At 35.2% G+C, this 18,884-nt stretch overlaps 5 protein-coding genes and 1 long non-coding RNA gene across 8 annotated transcripts; 2 read left to right on the top strand and 4 right to left on the bottom strand.

The window, feature by feature from the left end:
- Positions 1-5,601: 5,601 nt before the first annotated feature.
- Positions 5,602-7,416, bottom strand: LOC122534992. The gene is made up of 2 exons (XR_006308038.1): positions 7,383-7,416; positions 5,602-5,769 (listed from the first exon to the last, which is right to left on the bottom strand). It is a non-coding gene; the product is annotated as an uncharacterized LOC122534992 (long non-coding RNA).
- LOC122534991 (U3 small nucleolar ribonucleoprotein protein IMP4) lies at positions 6,029-7,209 on the top strand. Its single transcript, XM_043666120.1, has one exon. The coding sequence runs from the start codon at positions 6,207-6,209 to the stop codon at positions 7,140-7,142; it is 936 nt and encodes a 311-aa protein (XP_043522055.1). The 5' UTR covers positions 6,029-6,206; the 3' UTR covers positions 7,143-7,209.
- Positions 7,401-10,330, top strand: LOC122534989 (HMG box-containing protein 4). 3 transcript variants are annotated; one of them, XM_043666118.1, is made up of 5 exons: positions 7,401-7,664; positions 8,379-8,908; positions 8,969-9,044; positions 9,135-9,320; positions 9,595-10,330. In XM_043666118.1, exons 1-5 carry the CDS (start codon positions 7,544-7,546, stop codon positions 10,005-10,007), a joined length of 1,326 nt encoding a protein of 441 aa, XP_043522053.1. In that variant the 5' UTR covers positions 7,401-7,543; the 3' UTR covers positions 10,008-10,330. The 3 variants fall into 3 exon arrangements, with proteins under 3 accessions (XP_043522053.1, XP_043522054.1, XP_043522052.1); XM_043666119.1 differs by having other exon boundaries at positions 8,373-8,908; positions 9,664-10,330; XM_043666117.1 differs by having other exon boundaries at positions 8,373-8,908.
- LOC122534987 (glycine dehydrogenase (decarboxylating), mitochondrial) lies at positions 10,148-14,602 on the bottom strand. The gene is made up of 10 exons (XM_043666115.1): positions 14,323-14,602; positions 14,180-14,258; positions 13,577-13,712; positions 13,125-13,515; positions 12,525-13,045; positions 12,179-12,458; positions 11,225-11,874; positions 10,699-11,162; positions 10,470-10,615; positions 10,148-10,401 (listed from the first exon to the last, which is right to left on the bottom strand). Exons 1-10 carry the CDS (start codon positions 14,524-14,526, stop codon positions 10,294-10,296), a joined length of 2,979 nt encoding a protein of 992 aa, XP_043522050.1. The 5' UTR covers positions 14,527-14,602; the 3' UTR covers positions 10,148-10,293.
- A 208-nt stretch (positions 14,603-14,810) lies between these two features.
- On the bottom strand, positions 14,811-16,702 carry LOC122534988 (ruvB-like 1). The gene is made up of 3 exons (XM_043666116.1): positions 16,403-16,702; positions 15,505-16,180; positions 14,811-15,428 (listed from the first exon to the last, which is right to left on the bottom strand). Exons 1-3 carry the CDS (start codon positions 16,541-16,543, stop codon positions 14,875-14,877), a joined length of 1,371 nt encoding a protein of 456 aa, XP_043522051.1. The 5' UTR covers positions 16,544-16,702; the 3' UTR covers positions 14,811-14,874.
- Positions 16,703-17,238: 536 nt separating this feature from the next.
- On the bottom strand, positions 17,239-18,877 carry LOC122535008 (solute carrier family 35 member E3-like). The gene is made up of 5 exons (XM_043666152.1): positions 18,113-18,877; positions 17,853-18,005; positions 17,687-17,769; positions 17,467-17,605; positions 17,239-17,402 (listed from the first exon to the last, which is right to left on the bottom strand). Exons 1-5 carry the CDS (start codon positions 18,602-18,604, stop codon positions 17,334-17,336), a joined length of 936 nt encoding a protein of 311 aa, XP_043522087.1. The 5' UTR covers positions 18,605-18,877; the 3' UTR covers positions 17,239-17,333.
- Between the last annotated feature and the right edge of the window lie 7 nt (positions 18,878-18,884).

Below are 18,884 nucleotides of genomic sequence, written 5' to 3'. Positions count from 1 at the left end.
CGTAAAGACGAATCAACAACCTAACCTAATTTGAAATTGAACATTTCAAATTTATTTTCTCCGAGACTCGACAACGCGAACATTTATTTTAACTTAAACAAATAATATGAAGAAGTACCTAACCTAAATTTGAGTTCTTCTTTTTCGAGCTTTTTCATCTGAGATTCGTAAAGACGAATCAACAACCTAACCTAATTTGAAATTGAACATCTCAAATTTATTTCCCCCGAGATTCGACAACGCGAACATTTAACTTAGAACCAAATATCTCGAAATCATTTTTCGAGTTTCTCGAGATTTGATAATGCGAAGAAGGTACGAGGTACGTAACCTAAACCTGCATTCATCTTTTTATCTTAGATTTGACAGCGCAAAGATGGATCAACAACCTAATTTGAAACCAAACTGTCCGAATTTCTTCGATATCTTCCATTCGAGATTCAACAACGCTAAGGGGACCTAATCGAACTTAAATTCGTTTTTCGTAAGTTCTTTCGCCCGAAGGACGAATAAATACCTGACCTAAATCTGAATTCATTTCCATCGAGTTTTCCCATTCGAGCCATGTCAGCGCGAGGAAGGGACAAAACGTCTAACCTAATCTGCAACCAGACCTCCCGAATTCATTTTCCCCCAAGTTTTTCCATTCGAGGCCCGACATCGACAATCCAACCTAATCTGAAGCCAAACCTTCCGAATTCATTTCCCTCCCTCCTCCCAAGTTCTTCCATCCGAGATTCGATAACGCGAAGAAGGAACAAACACACAAGAAAGAAACGAGGGAGTAGAGAGAAGAAAGAGAGAGAGAGAGAGAGAGAGAGAGAGGGAAGCCGTGGCAGATGAAGGCTGCTTTGTAAGGACGATATCGCTAAGTGGAAATCAGTGGCCGGGTGGCGCCTCCGCCCTCTGCCCTTAAGGGCTTCTCTCGTTCACGCTCCTGGAATCGCGACGGCGACCCGCTACCGGGAACTTGCTAACTTCATTAAAATATTGCCATCAACACCGGGCCCCATTGTCTTAGAGCTTAACCGGCCGATTAACTCTAGCCGACATGCCTCCTGACGGGAACAGTAGCTGCATTTTCTTTCTGTCTCGCAAAAACTACCTTCCACAGCTAATGTTTCATTACTGCTCCTCTAACCAATCTGTATCTATCAATATCCCGTTGTCGGATATTGATGTGTAACCTAATTCGATATTTTATGTGTTGTAGAAATATAGAGGCTTACGAAGAAGTAATTAGGTTAGGTTTCGCTTTCACACGATAAGAGGAATTACTGAAATACGCTTGTACAACGCCACTGTAATACGATAAAGCGATATTTATTTAATATGTTATCGTACATATCGATAGCCAGCTTGTTTGTACGGTTGGCCTATTCTATTTGTGCATACATAAAAACAATTGGAATTGATGTCCGAATTTTTGTTACGTCAAAAAAAAGTCGCACAAAACCGCATTCTGCGTTTTCCATTGAGGTCGGGTTAGTTGCAGACCACTGAATACTCCGTGTTCAATAATTTTTCATTCTTCAATCAAGAATCATTGTACAATCGAGTGTCGCGTAATAAGTATTTGAAGGGCCACCTCGTTTAGAGGGCAATTCATTTAGCAACTGCGACTGTACACACTTTATTCTTTTCTTGATTGTTCCCTCCCAATTTTCAATTGCCCGACTAACTATTGCAACGACCAAGTTCGCCACCTAGGATCTCAATCTTTTATCTGTCTCTCAGAGAATCGTTTTCAAAAGTCCACTGTCATTCGCAATCAGCCTGCAAGCCTGTTTCATACGACGCTAGCTTTACATATCACAAAATTAGTGAGCAACTCCGGCTCGCGGACCGTAACGAGTGACCAAACCGTCACACAGTAACTCGCCTTCTTTTCGAATTCGTTGGTATATCATTGGACAGAAATCTACTAAGAAGTAATAAATTTATTATTTATTTTGCCTGGGTTATATTTCAATATACTTAAAACTGAGAAAATATTGCAATCTGTTTGCCAAGAAAGTTCTCAAGAGGTTAACTGATTCCTAGTTTCACGTAACACGTATCTACCGTATTATAGGAAGAGTATTTGTATTGTACGAAATATATCCTAAGAAGAAATAGGAGGAGGAAAGTCAAGGGGGGAGACCTCCCTAGGAGCAGATCGGTGCGAGGAATTCCGGACGTTTTGCACGTAGGGACAAGCCGGGGGACGTAATGGCAGCGCGGCCGGGTAAAACGGATGACAAAGAGGCTTTAACGATGTCCGCCGCGACGCGCTTCGGCTGAGTGACGTAGGACACGAGCCCGGTCGCGGCCCTTCTTCTTTTCCTCCTTGAAAGAGACGAGAAAACGAGCGCGCGTGTACGTCGGGCCGAACGAGCTACGAACACGGACCACGCACGTCGTACGAAGAAGCTGCTCGTTCCCGGTGCGGTTTTTTGCCGCGGCTGTAATTGAGCCTGTCTCGTCGAGCTACCGTCTAAATGAATTACGAGGCGCCGTGCACGCGGCACGAGCCCTATCCCCCCCCCCCCGGAGGCCATTCCACTTTTTTTTCGAAATTGCCGCGATTCTTCTGTGTCCGATGTTTGCGGGTTTCTTTCCTTTTTTTCTTTCTTTTCTCCACCGCTGCATCGTCTCGTTTCTGTATTTTCTTTTTATCTCTTTTCTTTTTTCCTGTCGAATTTCTTTTCGCTTCGCTTCGCTTCGATTCGATTCGTTTCGTCGGAAGGAAACTCGAAACACTCGCCCATACACCGGAGCGGCGAACGTTACACGCTTACAAAGAATGACTCTGTTGTTATGATTCACAGTTCGTCGCTGATTAAGCGCAGCTTGAAAAATCATATTCCGACGAGAGAAGTAGCGAGCCGGCGGCTCGATCAAAGAGACATCAGCGAAATTGCAAGCTGGTTGCAATTAACCACGTTTCACAGGCGAAAAAAAAAGCCTACGTCTCCTCCTATAAATCGGCAATGAACAAGCTCTTGTTCTATGGATATTCTAATTTTACTTTTTAATTCGTTGAGAAGTTTGAATAATGATATAATATATAAATTTTTCTAGAAATTTGAAAGAAGTGGTTGATATGGCATCTAACATCGATATTCGAAAGTAATTGCTGTTTAGGTACGTCGATAACTTGTTACCAACAGAAGTAAGTTACCTTCGGAGACATAAAGGATTCGTCGGTAAAATTACCGATCTTATCGACTAATTTATCTCGATTGTTAAGAAAAACGATGAGCAGAATAAACTTCACATTTAACGCGTGTCCCATCTCTTGGGCGCACCTTATGATTTATATGATATCTCATGAACCTTTATTGGTTCAATATAATGATACCACAAACGAGGTGATGATAGTTTCAATCACAACCACTGCCTAAGCATAAAATAGATGTGACACTATATAAGATTTTGTCTTTATCTGAAATACCGATATTCAAGAAAATTAATGCGTTTTTTGAGCTCTTTATGATTTTATTAGAATTATATTCAATATTCAACCACATGAAGACATTCATTTGTTAAATCGTAGACGAGATAGACAATAAACTAGATATGCTTTTGTATATCATGTATTATAATAAATTATAATATCCCAGTTCGTATCGTGTACTATAATATAATTCATATCAAATAATAAAATTGCCATAAACTCACTACATAGAGGTGTAAATCCTCCTTTTACATAAAAATTTTCTAATTTTACATAAAAAATGTCTGTATTCTTGTCAATCCACTTATGTAAAACAAATAACAAAATGAACTATAATAAAAATTGATACAAAAATTTAAATTTGAAGGTCAATATTCAATTAAATCTTAAATTATAATTATAACTCTATACGATAGATTATTTCATACTGATAATAATTAAATGCATAATCAAATGTGCAAGAAAATCTATCCTGAATTAGTAAATAAAACGCATACAAGGAAATGTTCTTTTTTTTTTTGAGTAATAAATACTCGTGGTTACTATGCTTGTTAAAAGTTTTACATAATACAACCGATTTAGATTCTTCATTCTACGGCCTACTCATCATTGAATGACCAGAGAAAAATATATATGTGCGACTTACCATTGTTGTGCTCCAGAAATCTGGAAAAAAATATAAAATATTATTTTAATATTAATTGATTTTATTTTAAAGATTCCGTTGATCAATGTGCTTAATCAAATATGGCATAAATTTTATTAAATGTCCCATAAAGAAGGGAAATAAACAAATACGTCTGTACTCGTAGAAATATGTTACCATACCTCTACGTAAAACCGTCGGATCACTAATCATTGTTGCGTCCTTTTTCGTTCTTCCCAATTGTTTGAAGTTTCCCACGCAACTAACCAATAATCTCTACAAAAAAAAAGTCAAAATTTTATTAATAAATGTATAAAAGAAACAAATTGTATAGAAATGAAATAATCAAGATCAAATGCCGTCTTGAATGTTTATAACATAAGTAAATGCAACTATGTATCAAAAAGATGATCAAAGAAAAAAAGATAAATAAAAACGTACATTAATTAAAAGAAATTAATGATAATGAAGATATGAATGATGAAAAAATAAGAATGAAAATATTACGCAGTTATAAATATCAGTCAAAATAATAAACGGACAATAAATTAATTCTGACGGATAATAAATTAATACGTCGCGAACTAATTTAGAAATGAAGATTCGTGCACGAATAGGATTCGTTCCATTTATGAAAAAAACGAAACGTCTTGCGAAAATATTTTCAACAATTAGTATATATCAGTTTAACATTGATTTGAATATATTCGTATATCGTATGACATGCGTCAATTCTATGTTCTGAATGGATATTGTGAAAGTTGGTAGCACTAACTACTCATCAAATTCACAATCACATTCAAATTTCGCGCGTAAATCGCATTATAATTTTTTAATTTCATTCGAAATTTTATCTGTATCGAAAATACTCAATTATTTGTCTTATATATTTATTCTGATATAAATTGTCTTGACATTATAATTGTATAAATAAAGTTTTTTCCTTTTATAACATTATAATTGTATAAATAAAGTTTTTTCCTTTTTAGACACGTATGCTTCTACAATGTTTGACGTCATAATATTTAACCGATTAATGAGATATAACTATTTATAGTAAATTTTATTATCAATAGAAGAAACTTACTTTCACTATCAACATAAATTGAAGCACAAATTCAAGTAATTCAACACGTTTTTACAACTTAGTACGCGCAAACAATCTTCACTTGAACGCGTGAAGTTACAAACTAATTTCAAAATATTCGTTAATTTCGTCATCCTAGATGCTGTGATTGGCTCACTCGCAGCTCAACCAATCGCGTTATCGACTAGGTAGAAAGTACGTTGAATTTCATTAATTTACAATAAATTCAATAGTTACCGTAAATTTAATAATTATTTTATTAATTTGGTAGTAAAAACTTTTATTATATTATATTATTTTAAAATTTATTATTTATTTAATTTTGTCACGTCCTAAATTGAGATCTGCAGTTAAAAGCACAATGTTCAAAGGATATGACGCAGGTGATGGTGTGAGGTGGAGGGAGGGAAAATTTGAAATAAAAAAAACTTTATATCATAATAATCTAAACTATGTTATAATAATCAGACTTACGCTAGTAGCCTACTATAATTTTACACTGTAAATTTTACGCTGTAATAATCAGTGGAGTCTTTTATGGCAACCTGGCTCTTAACCTCAGACGCTTGGGAATTCTATACTTGGGGGTTACCCATTCTAGAACAGATCATGACCAGCGCTATTTTTAACCTAATTGTAAGATCGTCAACGTTTTTTTGATTAGCTAAAGTTATTGCAGCCATTGAAAATTGAAGATAAACTTATATATATATAATACATTTTATAAATTATATATATTATCTATAATATAAAACTTATATATATGTGTCTCCACAAACTGCGGGAATGCAACATCAGATGGAGCCTAAGTCTCCATCATGTTTACCGGTAGAAAGAGACATTGGAATTGAAATGAGATAGAGAAATTAGTACGCGTAAGACCCGGAGCACTGATGTCAAAGTTGTTCTTGACATTATGTGAACACGTGTAAGATTCGTATAACCTATAATTCTTTGTCCAAGTATCTGTTGTTTTGAAGAACTGTTCTCTGCTTAATCAAACTACTAATTACTTTATCAAACAGAAGGTTAAAATGTTACGAAGACAAGCGAGACTCCGCCGAGAGTATCTCTACAGAAAGTCTGTTCAAGACAAGTTGAAAAACATTCAAGAGAAAAAAGAGAAACTTAAACGTAGCCTGGAACAAAATATACCCATACATCCAGATTTAAGGAAAGATGCTTTGAACATACAGAAACAATTAGCTTGGGAAGATGCTGGGCCAGAGATGGCTGTTGCTATCGGAACAGAAATGGGAGGAACCGTGGGATCTCATGAAGATGATGAGTATCGATGGGCAGGAGTTGAAGATCCAAAAATTGTGATCACTACATCCCGCGATCCAAGTTCCAGATTGAAGATGTTTGTCAAAGAATTGCGCCTGATATTTCCCAATTCTCAAAGAATGAATCGAGGAAAGTATGAGATGAAACAATTGATACATGCTTGTAGAGCAAATAACGTTACAGATTTCATAATAGTGCATGAACATAGAGGTGTACCTAATTCTCTTACCATATGTCACTTACCCTATGGACCAACTGCATATTTCACAATGTCAGATGTTATTATGAGACACGATATTCCTGATATTGGAACTATGTCGGAGCAATATCCTCATCTTATATTTCACAATTTCAAAACAAAGTTGGGTGAACGCGTCATGAGTATTCTAAAGTATTTATTCCCAGTACCGAAGGAAGATAGCAAAAGAATAATTACTTTTGCTAATCACGATGATTATGTATCTTTCCGTCATCACACGTACAAAAGAATTCGTGGAAAGGACATTGAATTGACGGAAGTTGGTCCCAGGTTTCAACTGAAGTTGTACGAAATTAAATTAGGTACCTTGGATGCGGAAACTGCAGCTGACACAGAATGGGCATTGAGACCTTATATGAACACCAGTCACAAAAGAAGATTTTTGTCCGACGAAGATGGCTGGCAGCAAGAGGATGATATTTAAATTTTTATATTATTTAATTGTGAAAAGCATCCTAGTTAATGTAAATAATACATTTTTTTACAATATACGTTAAATTTTCTTATTTTTTTAATTAATATAAATTACTTTTTATATAATTTTTATACCTTGGAAAATTGGAAAATTTATACGATTGTTAAAGCTTTCTGTGCTTTGCACGAGTAAGAAAATGAGATATTCGTTTTTGAATTTCGCGCGTTGCATACTGAATGCATGACTCACGCTGCGCAGTGCATTGTGGTTTTCTTCGTAGCAGTTGTTTTTAAAATCGTCTCCGAAATAAACAAATTTTAGTCCGTGAAGGAGAGCTTGTTGCTGGGAACGGTGCGGAAATTTTTGACAGATGTGTTTGCATCAAGGAGGTAATAGCTTATTAGCGCGTGATGCGCGCCAATATTCGTAAGCCCGCGAAATCTGAGAAAACGCCGCGGCGCAACAAGCTCGCAGAACAACGAAACAACGCTATGGATATGTTCGTGACGCCGAAACGTCAGAAGAATGACGGTGAGATCAGCTTTTATTACGTAGGGAAACATATTTGGTAGATCAGTTGCTTGTTTGCTCGTATCGCTTGCAGTATTTCGCATGATTTGCGCGCGTTCGTAGCAAATTTATCAATTTTTCTGGCAATATTTACTCCAATTTGCGTTTTGGTTACTAGCGCTTTTGTCTGTAGCGGAGAATCATTGAACTAATGATGTGTATACAATCTATTCGTGATCAGGTTTCTTTCACGTATTTGAGAAATTTAACGAAACAGACAGACGCCAATGAGAAAACACGATTACACGAAAATGATAAAATTTTATTCGAACCGGTCTTAATTACCTTGTGGTACTCATAACCTCAAACGGTGATAGTACTCGTCACGCTCGTTTACAAACAGCAATATGTTTATCCATATCAGGTATAGAGAAAATTCTTTTTATACATGTGCAACAAAATTTATATGACACAATACGCGTCCACGAGATCTAACAATTGGTTGTCAAACACATTCATTCAAAAAAATTTCAATATCAAGAAAATTATATTTGATATCATGAATACCAGTGAACAAAGTTTGGATATTCATTTATATTGTGATGTAAAATATGTTTGCATACAAGTAATGATCTTGAATCAGATGTTATGAGAGTGGTAGTTAGATCTTACAAAGTATTTTGGTCCCTTTCTCTTTCTTGGCAAGGTGCAGTCCGCTTTATCTTTCAGATCTAGAGGTCACGGGTATCTCCCGCAGTGGCCGTGTGAGAAAGAAATCTTCCAAACTCGTTGACTTTGAGTCACCAGATGATTTTACGGATAACAAATACAAACGTCAGAAAGCACAACAATTACAAAATCAACAATTGTTGGACAGATATGAATCCCAATGTATATCACCAAATCAGTCAATTCAACATACAAGTGGTGGAAGGCAAAGGAAGAATTCGAATTCTAGCTCTGGACAACAAAGAGTTAAACAAGAGACATTGTCAGATGAGGGACAGTCTTCAGGATCAGAATCAGATGATCCCTCTGGGTTGAACGAGGATGAGAGATATAGTATGGATTCTGGAAGTGATGATGATGTAGATCCTCTTATGATAGATGATAGAGAAGCAGGGTTTAGAAAACTTGAACCACCTGGCCAAGAAACACCTTCACAAGCGAATAGTTTGTACATGCTTGAGAAATGTAAGAAAAAACTAATTATTAAAGATGGCAAAATAATAGGTAGAATGAAGGCACAGCGTAAAGATAAAGGGGTATGTACACATGAAAATTACTAAGGGGATGATTATTTCACAGTTCGATGATATTTTCAGAAAACAAGATTTACCGCGTATATGTTGTGGGCTAAAGAAATTAGACAAGAATTACTAGAGCAATGTCCTTATATGGGTATATAAGATTCACTTGTTTCTCCATACTATGTACGATCGAATTAGAAAACCAATGCTAATGTTATTCGTGAAACGTTGCTTTTTGTAGATTTTGCAGCAATTTCTAAACGATTAGGAGAACTATGGGCTACAGTACCAAATCTGGAAAAATATAACTGGCGCAGACGCGCAAAACGCTTAGCAGCGAAACCTCATTCTTTACCTGCAAGTAAAGATGAGCCTGTTTGGAAAATGCCGCCGCCTGCTTCGCGAAAAAAATTCATTAATAAAATTGGTGGGTTTGTTGGTTCTCATGTTACATTATTTTTTCAAGTACATCTCTGAAAGTTATGTGGTAGTTTATTTTTCTTGATTTGCTTCTCGTGCACGCGTATTAGTCAAAAGTTTCTCAGATATTATATTGTTTTTATGTTTATGTCTCCAAGAATTATATGGTAGATGTCTTATTATCACTTATTTTGTATGCATGCGTCTCGTGTAGAGATAGGCAAATCGAATAACACGATAATATTGTAACATTTTATGTTCCCTGTTTTTTTGTATTACAGGTAATGGGAAAGAACAAAAGCCTGCTACTTCCAAAAAAACAATTCAATTAGGTCTACCCTCGGTTGTAGGAAATGTTCCGGTGTCGCCGCCGTCAAATCGAACTGGGAAAGATTTGGTTAACGAACCGGTGATAGGAACAGGAATGTATAAAGTCGTCGGTACTCAACCAATCGACGTAGCTGCTCATCTCAAGCTTCTTGGTGAAAGTTTAACGATCATTGGCGAACGGTTAAAGGAACACGATGGACAAATAGCGGTATCAGGCAGTCTGTCGGTCCTACTGGATTCCCTGCTTTGCGCACTGGGTCCCTTGATTTGTCTAACGCAACAGGTACCAGAAATTAATGGAGCCAAACATGAAACACTTTCGCAAATACTGGACAATATTGCATATCTTATGCCTGGTTTGTAATATATATACAAAGTTTGAGGACGTAATCGATTAATGTACAATGTAAATATATCGATGACCTGAATATCTATAATTACATTACATTAAGGATAATAATTAAATAATATAATATAGCTTTTCTGTTAAAAAGAGAAAAGAAGTTTAGATTCAGATTTTATTACATATATTTTGTCTGCTTATAAAAGTATGAAATTTTGTATAAATAATATGTTTGTACAAAAAATTACAATAAATATTTAAATAGTTCTGTAACCAACTGTACACGATAAATAAGTAAAATCACTCATTAATCTGGTGAGACAGGAGGACACGTACAAAATAGATTTTTGTCTCCATATGTATCATCTATCCTTCCAACACTCGGCCAAATTTTCTTACTTCTTTTTACAAATGGCTACAAATATATGCATGATTTATTATTTATTCTGTTGTAAATATCAAGTTCTGCAAATATCAACTTACAGCTGGAAACGCTGCCAATTCTTGTGAGTATGGTCTATCCCATGTACTTGATATCACTTCCTCTTGAGTGTGTGGTGCCATTTTCAATGGATTTTTAACAATATCTAACTTACCACTTTCTATGTCATCAATTTCTTGTCGTATATCTAAAAGATAAAAGTTCTGAATATCCATTGACGTCTGTTAAAACAGAAAAAAAAGAAATTTTTAATAAACATGATATTCTTACGAATCAGAGCATCACAAAATCTGTCCAGTTCTTTTTTGTCTTCAGATTCGGTTGGTTCGATCATTAATGTACCAGATACAGGCCAACTCATTGTCGGAGCGTGAAAACCATAATCCATCAATCTTTTAGCGATATCTACAGCTTCGATATTTGCCGTTTTCTTAAAATCCCGTACGTCCAAAATAAATTCATGTGCTACTAATCCTGTCTTTCCTTTGTACAGTGTCTTGTAATATTTCTCCAATTTTTTGCTCATGTAATTAGCATTCAGAATAGCGACTTGCGTGGCTTTTTTTAACCCATTCGGACCCATCATTTTAATATAAGCCCATGAAATTGGTAAAATAGCCGATGATCCGAAAGGAGCGGCTGATACCGCACCAGTTTGTTTTACATTGTTGTGGCCATTGCCCGAACGATTAATTACAGGATGAGATGGAAGGAAAGGTGCAAGATGCCGTTTTCTATAGGCAAAAAACATCATCATTTTTACTGTATTTATATCAAACTAACTATTGTTACTTACACTCCAATAGGCCCCATCCCAGGTCCACCACCGCCATGAGGTATGCAAAACGTTTTGTGTAAATTCAGATGTGATACGTCGCTACCATAATCACCAGGACGACATAGACCAACTTGGGCATTCATATTAGCCCCGTCTAAATACACCTGGCCACCAGCTTCATGAACCATAATACAAATATCAGCGATGGTCTCCTCGAACACGCCGTTCGTTGATGGGTACGTTATCATCAAGCAGGACAATGTCTCTCGATATTTATCTATCATTTCTGTTAGATGTACAATGTCCACAGAACCGTCTTTCTGTACGAGAATAGGCTTCACTTGCATACCAGCCATCTGAGCAGAAGCAGGATTAGTACCGTGAGCAGAAATGGGAATCAAGCAGACTTGTCGATTGTTGTTTTCATTCGACTCGTGATAACGTTGTATAGCTCTTAGACCAGCATATTCCCCTTGAGCGCCACTATTTGGTTGAAAACTTATATTATCATAACCAGTTATAGCGCATAGATCATGTTCCAGTTCAGTAAATAACTGTTGATATCCTTTGGTTTGTTCAATGGGAACAAAAGGATGGATATTAGTAAATCCACGCAAGCTACAGGGCATCATTTCTGTGGTAGAATTTAGTTTCATCGTACAGGATCCCTGTTGAAATAGCCGAAAATATATAATAAGTATATTACCCCTTAACTGATATCATTGAGCCATTTGCAATTGTAACAATTTAGGATTGTTATAAAAGTTAGTAATAAGATCAAAAATTCCAAAACAACCTGTTACAATTACAAATGACTCAATGATACTAATTAAACTGTAAAATAAAAAATCGAATATTCTAAATTTTTATGATTCAACATAAATTATCGTAGTCATCTATAACTCAATGATATTGCTTAAAAATTTAGGATAGTGTAGAATTTTTCTTCGCTGATTTAATGATTTAATTTACCAATGGTATCATACTATGTACGAGAGACACATCCTTATTCTCTAAGGACTTCATGTAACGAACTATTCTTGTTTCGGATTGATGACTGTTGAATACAGGATGTTGCAAATATGGTATGGAGCGAGCAAAATAAGATTTACTCAAGTTTCTGACTAGACAAGTGTCCTCTTTAGATATTTCTTCAACGTTCGTATGTGCCGAGAATATCTTAAAGATATCATTTACATCTTGCTCTGTGGTAGTCTCGTCCAGAGATATTCCAACTCCATTCTCGTAATATCTGAAATGCATTAGCCTTGTCATACCTGTATCTATTTTATTCGCATTATATTTTCTGATTATTTACCTAAAATTCACTTTAAACGCAATCGCATTCTTCTTTATAGTTTTCTGAGGCACTACAGGTAATATTTTTATAGTATCAAAAAAATATTTATTGACCACTTTGTTCCCTGCTTGTTCTAAACCTTTTGCTAGGATAAGGGTTAAGAAGTGTACTCTGTTTGCAATGTTTTTTATTCCCTCAGGCCCGTGATACACGGCATACATTGCAGACATGTTTGCCAGCAATGCTTGTGCAGTACAAATGTTGCTGGTAGCCTTATCTCTCCTGATATGCTGTTCACGTGTTTGAAGAGCTAAGCGGTACGCATCCTGGCTGTTCGAGTCTTTGGTTACACCAATCATTCTACCCGGCATCAGACGAACTAATTTTTGCCGACATGCGAAAAATCCAGCATGAGGTCCTCCGTATCCAAGTGGAACCCCAAAACGTTGACTGGTGCCAACGCATACATCAACTCCAAATTCGCTCGGAGGTTTGAGTATAGCCAACGCTAATAAGTCAGCAGCAGCACAGACGAGTGTCTAATTACGATGAAACGTATCGAACATAATTAAACTTTCAGATTTATTTAATTTGGATTTTAGATATCAAAATACGTACATCATTCGCGTGTGCCTTCTTCACAACATCTTCGAAGTCGTAAATGGATCCTGTTGTGTCGGGATATTGAAATAAAATACCAGCTATGTCCTTCCCGCTGGTATCAGCTTGGAAAACATCCCCGATTTCAAGATTGAGACCTAAAGAAGTGGCACGCGTTGCAATCACGCCGATTGTTTGAGGATGAACTTTGTCAGAAACGAACAACTTCTTTTTCTTGTTGCTTCTGTAAGCAAGAGCCAAGGCTTCTGCTGCGGCAGTACTCTCATCCAAAAGTGACGCATTTGCTACTTCCATTCCAGTCAAGTCGCATATCATTGTTTGATAATTCAACAAACCTTCGAGTCTGCCTTGAGAAATTTCTGGTTGGTACGGAGTGTACTGTGTTGTCCTGTAAGCAGTTACTTTAACCATATTGAAATCACCGTTAAATCGCCGTACAAAGAACGTACCATCCTGGATTCTCGAACATGTTCCTCATAATAGTGTGAGGAGTGCAACAATTATTATATCCCATACCAATATACGAACGCCACACATCATTCTTTTCCGAGATTTGTGTAATTCTCTTTAGCAATTCGTATTCAGCTAAAATGTAATTATTACTTTACGTGAAATCTGTGAGTCAAAATATTGAAATAGATTTGAAATCTTAAACGAAAGTGTTGCTATTAGTTTTCGGCTTTAGAAAATCACGTGAATGCTAATCTAACTACACGAGACTGACCCCTGACCCGAGATATGCTCTTCTCACAATAAAAGATCATTTTATTTAAGAAAAATAATAAAATTGATGGATTTTTAACAGGAGAAATTATTCCATTTTTTTACATAATTAATCCATGCATTTAAAATGTTTATTGTCTGAAATTTGTATGAATATATTTCAAGAATGTTTATTACACTTCACTACGTTTGTTTCAGTATCACAGGGTTATCAGTTTGCACGTGTTTCATATCTACAATCGCGTGACTGCACGCTTTCTCATGCAGTGTTGTTTTTCTTTTTACTTTAGTGTGTGTATCTTTTCAAATAAGCTACACATTTTACTTACTGACTGGTTGCTCGATCTTCAATTCTTCCTTGTAAAGAATTTTTTCTGGGACGGCAGCGTTTGTTAATTCCTCTAAATTCTGTCGAATTAATTGAACGAATTGACTACTTCAAAATAATCTTGTTGTCAAATTAAAATACTACCTTGAACCCAATGGTTTCTAACATTTCCAACTGCTCATACTGTCGAGGACCGATATGTCTTATTTGAAATTCATCTTTCTGCAGAAAAAGTTTATCAAATTTTTCTTTTCGTAAATTACTCAACGTTAATTTACGCGCGTGTTGGAATATATTATGTCTATTCAACAATCTTGTATACTTCGTTAGCCCAGAAATATATAACATTGTGAAGTATAAAGTACAAAATACTCAAATACTCTTCTAATACTAGAATTACGCTATAGTTGATAGATTTCAGGAAACTAAAGAGTTTATTAAAGTAAACAGAGGCTTTATACCCTAGGACGTATCATCTTGTGATGTCATAACTCCTGATTACAGCTTGATCTTTTGTAACCCTAAGTTGTAAAATATCTTAAACAATATTGGGAAATTACCTTTGTACGCGTGTGTGTTACATGTGTTTACAATTTATTCAAACGAGTAAGGTTCCATTAAAACAGTTACTGTTTGTTTCTCGTACAAATTAAACTTTATTTAGAATAGTAAGTAATAGTCTATAATCGAATACAATCATTTCATAAATTTATCTTTATTTTGTGTAAGAATTTTAGCGGATGACTTTGCATCTAAGAACAATGATCCCACTTCTTCGACGTCTTCTTTTTTAATTATTGTCCTTTCGTTTACTTTAGCCGTTAACGACGCAGGAGTTAAAAGTTGCACCACATATCTAAGCGTTGTTTTTGTACCTAATTCACCAAGAGCTGACAGAGCTTCATCTTCGATTTGCAACCCTTCCGTCGTGGCTCTTAATTTAACTATTTGCTCTATTTCCGATCTAGAATAAGGAAGCGTTCGTATAATTAACAACCTATCTAAAAGATCGAGAGGAATTCCATGTGGTGACACGATATCTTCTGTTCCTCTGATTATGCAACGACCTCGATTCGTTGCAAAGATAACAATCGGCGCAATTGCGCTTTCTAGCGCACGATGAAGATACGTAAACGTCTCTATGTCTAACATGTGTACCTCATCTATAAATAACACTCCTGGTACTAATTCCGCAATACCTTGATCAATATACTTATTCACAACTTTATTTATTTCTTTGCGCAATTTATCTGTAACATACAATTTTAATCCACATTTAATTCCAAATAAAAATAGAGAGATATTTCAAATAATTTCAAATCTTACCTGTAATTTCTGTTTTCTTAGGTTTCATTAACTGACCCATCATAGACATAATATCTTGACCACCTTGTGGTTTAGCGTTAGCAACGTCTAGATCATGTAACGTTACATCCTGAATGACTTCCTTCTTTTTATGCACATCACCTTTAGGTAATGGAACATACTCTTCTGCTTCCAAATCAAATTCAGTAGCAAAATTATCGCTCCTACCCTGCCTCTTTACAGCACCATTATTTGCCTCAATGTAAATCACATCTCCTGTCTCTACCTTCTCTTTTTGCAAAGACTCATATATAGAGGGATCCAATTTCAATTGCTTTGTGCCTTTAGCGGTTTTCAATCCAATTACCACGTGCGACACTGTCTTTCCATATCCACCCATAGGATTTTCTGTTTCAACTGGCGTTAGTTCTGTAACTTCTCCCTCGTACACTTCCTTAGTCTCTTTGATTCTGAGACCAATAGCTCTTCTGAAGTTTTCCATCAAAACTTCTGTCTTTTTTATTTCAGAGCTATAGACTTCCGAACCTACCATGGGACAAAATGGCACTTTATTACCCAACTCTTGTGCGATAGCTAATGCAATCGCTGTTTTTCCAGTGCCTGGGGGACCAGCTAATAGCACTGCCCTACCAGCCATTTTCTTCGATTTTATCATGTCAACCACTACCCCAGCTGCCTGAAACATACAGGGTGATAAATCTTTTTTACAAAATATTAAATATTATTATATTACTTCAAAATTAGTGTTACTTCAAAATAAAGTTTTGAATGGAAGAAATCATCTGATATTTATGACGAACAGTTAGTACTGGCAGATGAATGTTTATTTCAATCGAAGAATGTTGGATCATCATCATAATCTTTATTAGTGTCTTACTCATTGATGTGTAATTCTAACCTCACGAGCCATTTCTTGGCCGACAAGACCTGCTGCAGCTTGTATCGCTACTCCATTCTCGTCAAGACCTAATCCTTTTATGTGTGTATGAGCTGATATTCTTTGAGTCTTTGCGGTACTTTTTACCTCTTCGATCTTCATAGTGCTTCAGATACAAGAGAAATATCTTATTACCGTAATAAACACGGTGCATAAATGTTTGATTGATACAACTTCTATCCCCGCTATGTCAAATCGTCATGGGAACGAAGTTTCGGGAGCCGGCACATGGAGAAATCAAAATTCAAAATACCGCGAAAATCGAATCTTTCCTCTAAAATTTTCAAGTTCATTTTAATCTAATTGCTAATTAAATGAGTTAGAAATTCATGAAATGAATAAAAAAAATCATGAAATATACAATAAATACTGTTATAAGTAACATATTAGTAAGTCAGTGGTATAGTAACATATTAGCCTATGTTAGTATGTACGTATACTGAAGTTCATGAGTAATTCGCTTTTCCAACAATAGATGTCTCATGCAGAAATTATTTTCTCCAAAGTACTTATATGAATGGATAGTTTCTATATAAAGACGTTATAAAGCGTATACTAACGGGTCCGATACACCTGGCAGAATTACTTGAACAAGGTCTCATATCATTTAAAAGTTCCCATTAATTTGTGACAACATTGAGTTGTGTTCCTCCACTGAAACAAAGGCCCTAGGTGTGACTTTGACCTGTTTTTTGGAATTTTCTTCAATGTACTCTTTTTTTTTTCAACTTCCTTTTCTTTCAAAAAAATATATTTTATTTGTTTAGAATAATTCAAATAAAAAGTATCAAAGAAAATAAATAGCAAATACAATAAAGTAATTTAATTTCTATCAAATTACATGATCAATAAACAAATAGTAATAATAGTAGTAATAAGTAGTCATACAAAACTATACTTTATGCAATGGTTTTCTCTCTTTATCTTCGCAATCTGGTACTACCACCTGAGTATCCTTCATCTGAAATGAAAATTTCATTTATAAATGAAAGTTTTTTAATATCATGCATATTTATTGTACTCACCTTAACATGAGCATACAAAATAATTCCAACCAGGGTTAAAGTTATACCGATTACTTGATTTATAGCCAGTGTTTCATGGAAAATTAATGAACCGCCTAAAAGCAATAGGCAGAACTTGGAATGTCCTACCATATTGTAACTGATTATAATGATAAGGAATAAGAAGACATAGAATAATATTAAAAAATATTTTTTAATGAAAACAGATAAGAAAGGATACGTTAATGGAGATGTTTTTCCTATAATCCAATAGGAAGTTAAGTTAACAAAGAATGCTACTATACCTGACAGTATAACCATGGCCTACAAAATGAAAGAACATTCAGTAATCTCTTTTTCATTCTTTTCCTTTGCAATTACAATTCAATAAATGTCCTTTAACGTACTATGTCTATTAGAGACCAGCTTCTTGCAAATGTTTGTTCTATAGGCTCTAAAAATGGCACTATAAAAAATAACATAACAGCAGACAGAGGCGCTTGATAATACAACAACTGCATTGGATCCATTTGAAACTCTTTTTGTTTTATATTTACCATCTAAAAACATCAAAATTCTTTTAAAATTTTATTACAGCACTTAAGCTCAAATTCAATTGAATTTAAAAAATTTAGTTGGAGTGCTCCACAAGAAGTACAAGCCGTACCACTTGGTATAAAGATGTTACAAGTACTCCCATAGTTGCATATACCGTTCCAATAATATTGAATTGTATATCGTAATAAAAGTTAATTACTACTCCTAGTATAATAGGAATCAACGTCAATTTAACAAGTATGCTAAAGTGTTTATTATAAACTATCATTTGCATTATTATCACACAGGGTGTAGTCAACATTTTAGCTACTTGATAAGTCCCGACAGTGTTATGAGCTAAACTTAAATTTGTCAGTACAACGAATCCGCAGAACGCCATGGCGATAAAAAACATCTCTTTGATCGCGATATCTTTTATGCAGAAAACATCGAATTTTTCACAAATTATCAATCCAATGAAAGTAATAACAAAGTGTATCATAGACAATGTAATGTTTGGAAAGCCAATGTGAACGTAGAGCCATTTATTCAGTAATACAATTACAATGGAAAAGAATACATTCAATATCAAATAGAATGCCGTGATAAGTTTTTTATTCATCCCTCTTTCTTCACTGTTTGTGCTATTAATGTACAATGATTGACCTAGCTGTTGCAGGTTATATTGTCTGCAACAATGACTTGTATATTTTAATTTTCGTAACGTTAAATTTGATCAAAGCCATCACATTCGTATTCATTTCGTTAATTTTTCTTTTTTTTCCTTTTTTCGTTTTCATTTATACTTATTCTTTACGAGTATCGTTTTATTCGCGGTTTTCGTAGAATACAATATCATCGTGTTATGTGGCGAGGGGGACACTGAATTATGCAAATTAACA

Source organism: Frieseomelitta varia, unplaced genomic scaffold (assembly GCF_011392965.1).
Source record: "Frieseomelitta varia isolate USP_RPSP 00005682 unplaced genomic scaffold, Fvar_1.2 scaffold_659, whole genome shotgun sequence".
Lineage (NCBI taxonomy): Eukaryota > Metazoa > Arthropoda > Insecta > Hymenoptera > Apidae > Frieseomelitta > Frieseomelitta varia.
The sequence above is the reverse complement of the archived record's forward strand: the minus strand, read 5'-3'. Positions and strand labels throughout refer to the sequence as shown.

Bases quoted from the DNA above. Each gene is read 5' to 3' on its own strand.
- LOC122534987 (XM_043666115.1), bottom strand. From the start codon at position 14,526: ATGTTATATATTTCTGGGCTAACGAAGTATACAAGATTGTTGAATAGA. The intron at 14,259-14,322 runs GTAGTATTTTAA...TTAATTCGACAG, and splicing joins TAGAAACCATTGGGTTCAAG to AATTTAGAGGAATTAACAAA. The intron at 13,516-13,576 runs GTACGTTCTTTG...AACTGCTTACAG, and splicing joins ATGTTCGAGAATCCAGGATG to GACAACACAGTACACTCCGT.
- LOC122535008 (XM_043666152.1), bottom strand. From the start codon at position 18,604: ATGAATAAAAAACTTATCACGGCATTCTATTTGATATTGAATGTATTC. The intron at 17,606-17,686 runs GTATCCTTTCTT...CATTATAATCAG, and splicing joins GGAAAAACATCTCCATTAAC to TTACAATATGGTAGGACATT. The intron at 17,403-17,466 runs GTGAGTACAATA...TTTTCATTTCAG, and splicing joins TTTTGTATGCTCATGTTAAG to ATGAAGGATACTCAGGTGGT.
- LOC122534989 (XM_043666117.1), top strand. From the start codon at position 7,544: ATGCGCGCCAATATTCGTAAGCCCGCGAAATCTGAGAAAACGCCGCGG. The intron at 8,909-8,968 runs GTATGTACACAT...TGATATTTTCAG, and splicing joins CACAGCGTAAAGATAAAGGG to AAAACAAGATTTACCGCGTA. The intron at 9,045-9,134 runs GTATATAAGATT...TGCTTTTTGTAG, and splicing joins AGAGCAATGTCCTTATATGG to ATTTTGCAGCAATTTCTAAA.
- LOC122534991 (XM_043666120.1), top strand. From the start codon at position 6,207: ATGTTACGAAGACAAGCGAGACTCCGCCGAGAGTATCTCTACAGAAAG.
- LOC122534988 (XM_043666116.1), bottom strand. From the start codon at position 16,543: ATGAAGATCGAAGAGGTAAAAAGTACCGCAAAGACTCAAAGAATATCA. The intron at 16,181-16,402 runs GTTAGAATTACA...TGTATGTTTCAG, and splicing joins GCCAAGAAATGGCTCGTGAG to GCAGCTGGGGTAGTGGTTGA. The intron at 15,429-15,504 runs GTAAGATTTGAA...TGTATGTTACAG, and splicing joins TAAGAAAACAGAAATTACAG to ATAAATTGCGCAAAGAAATA.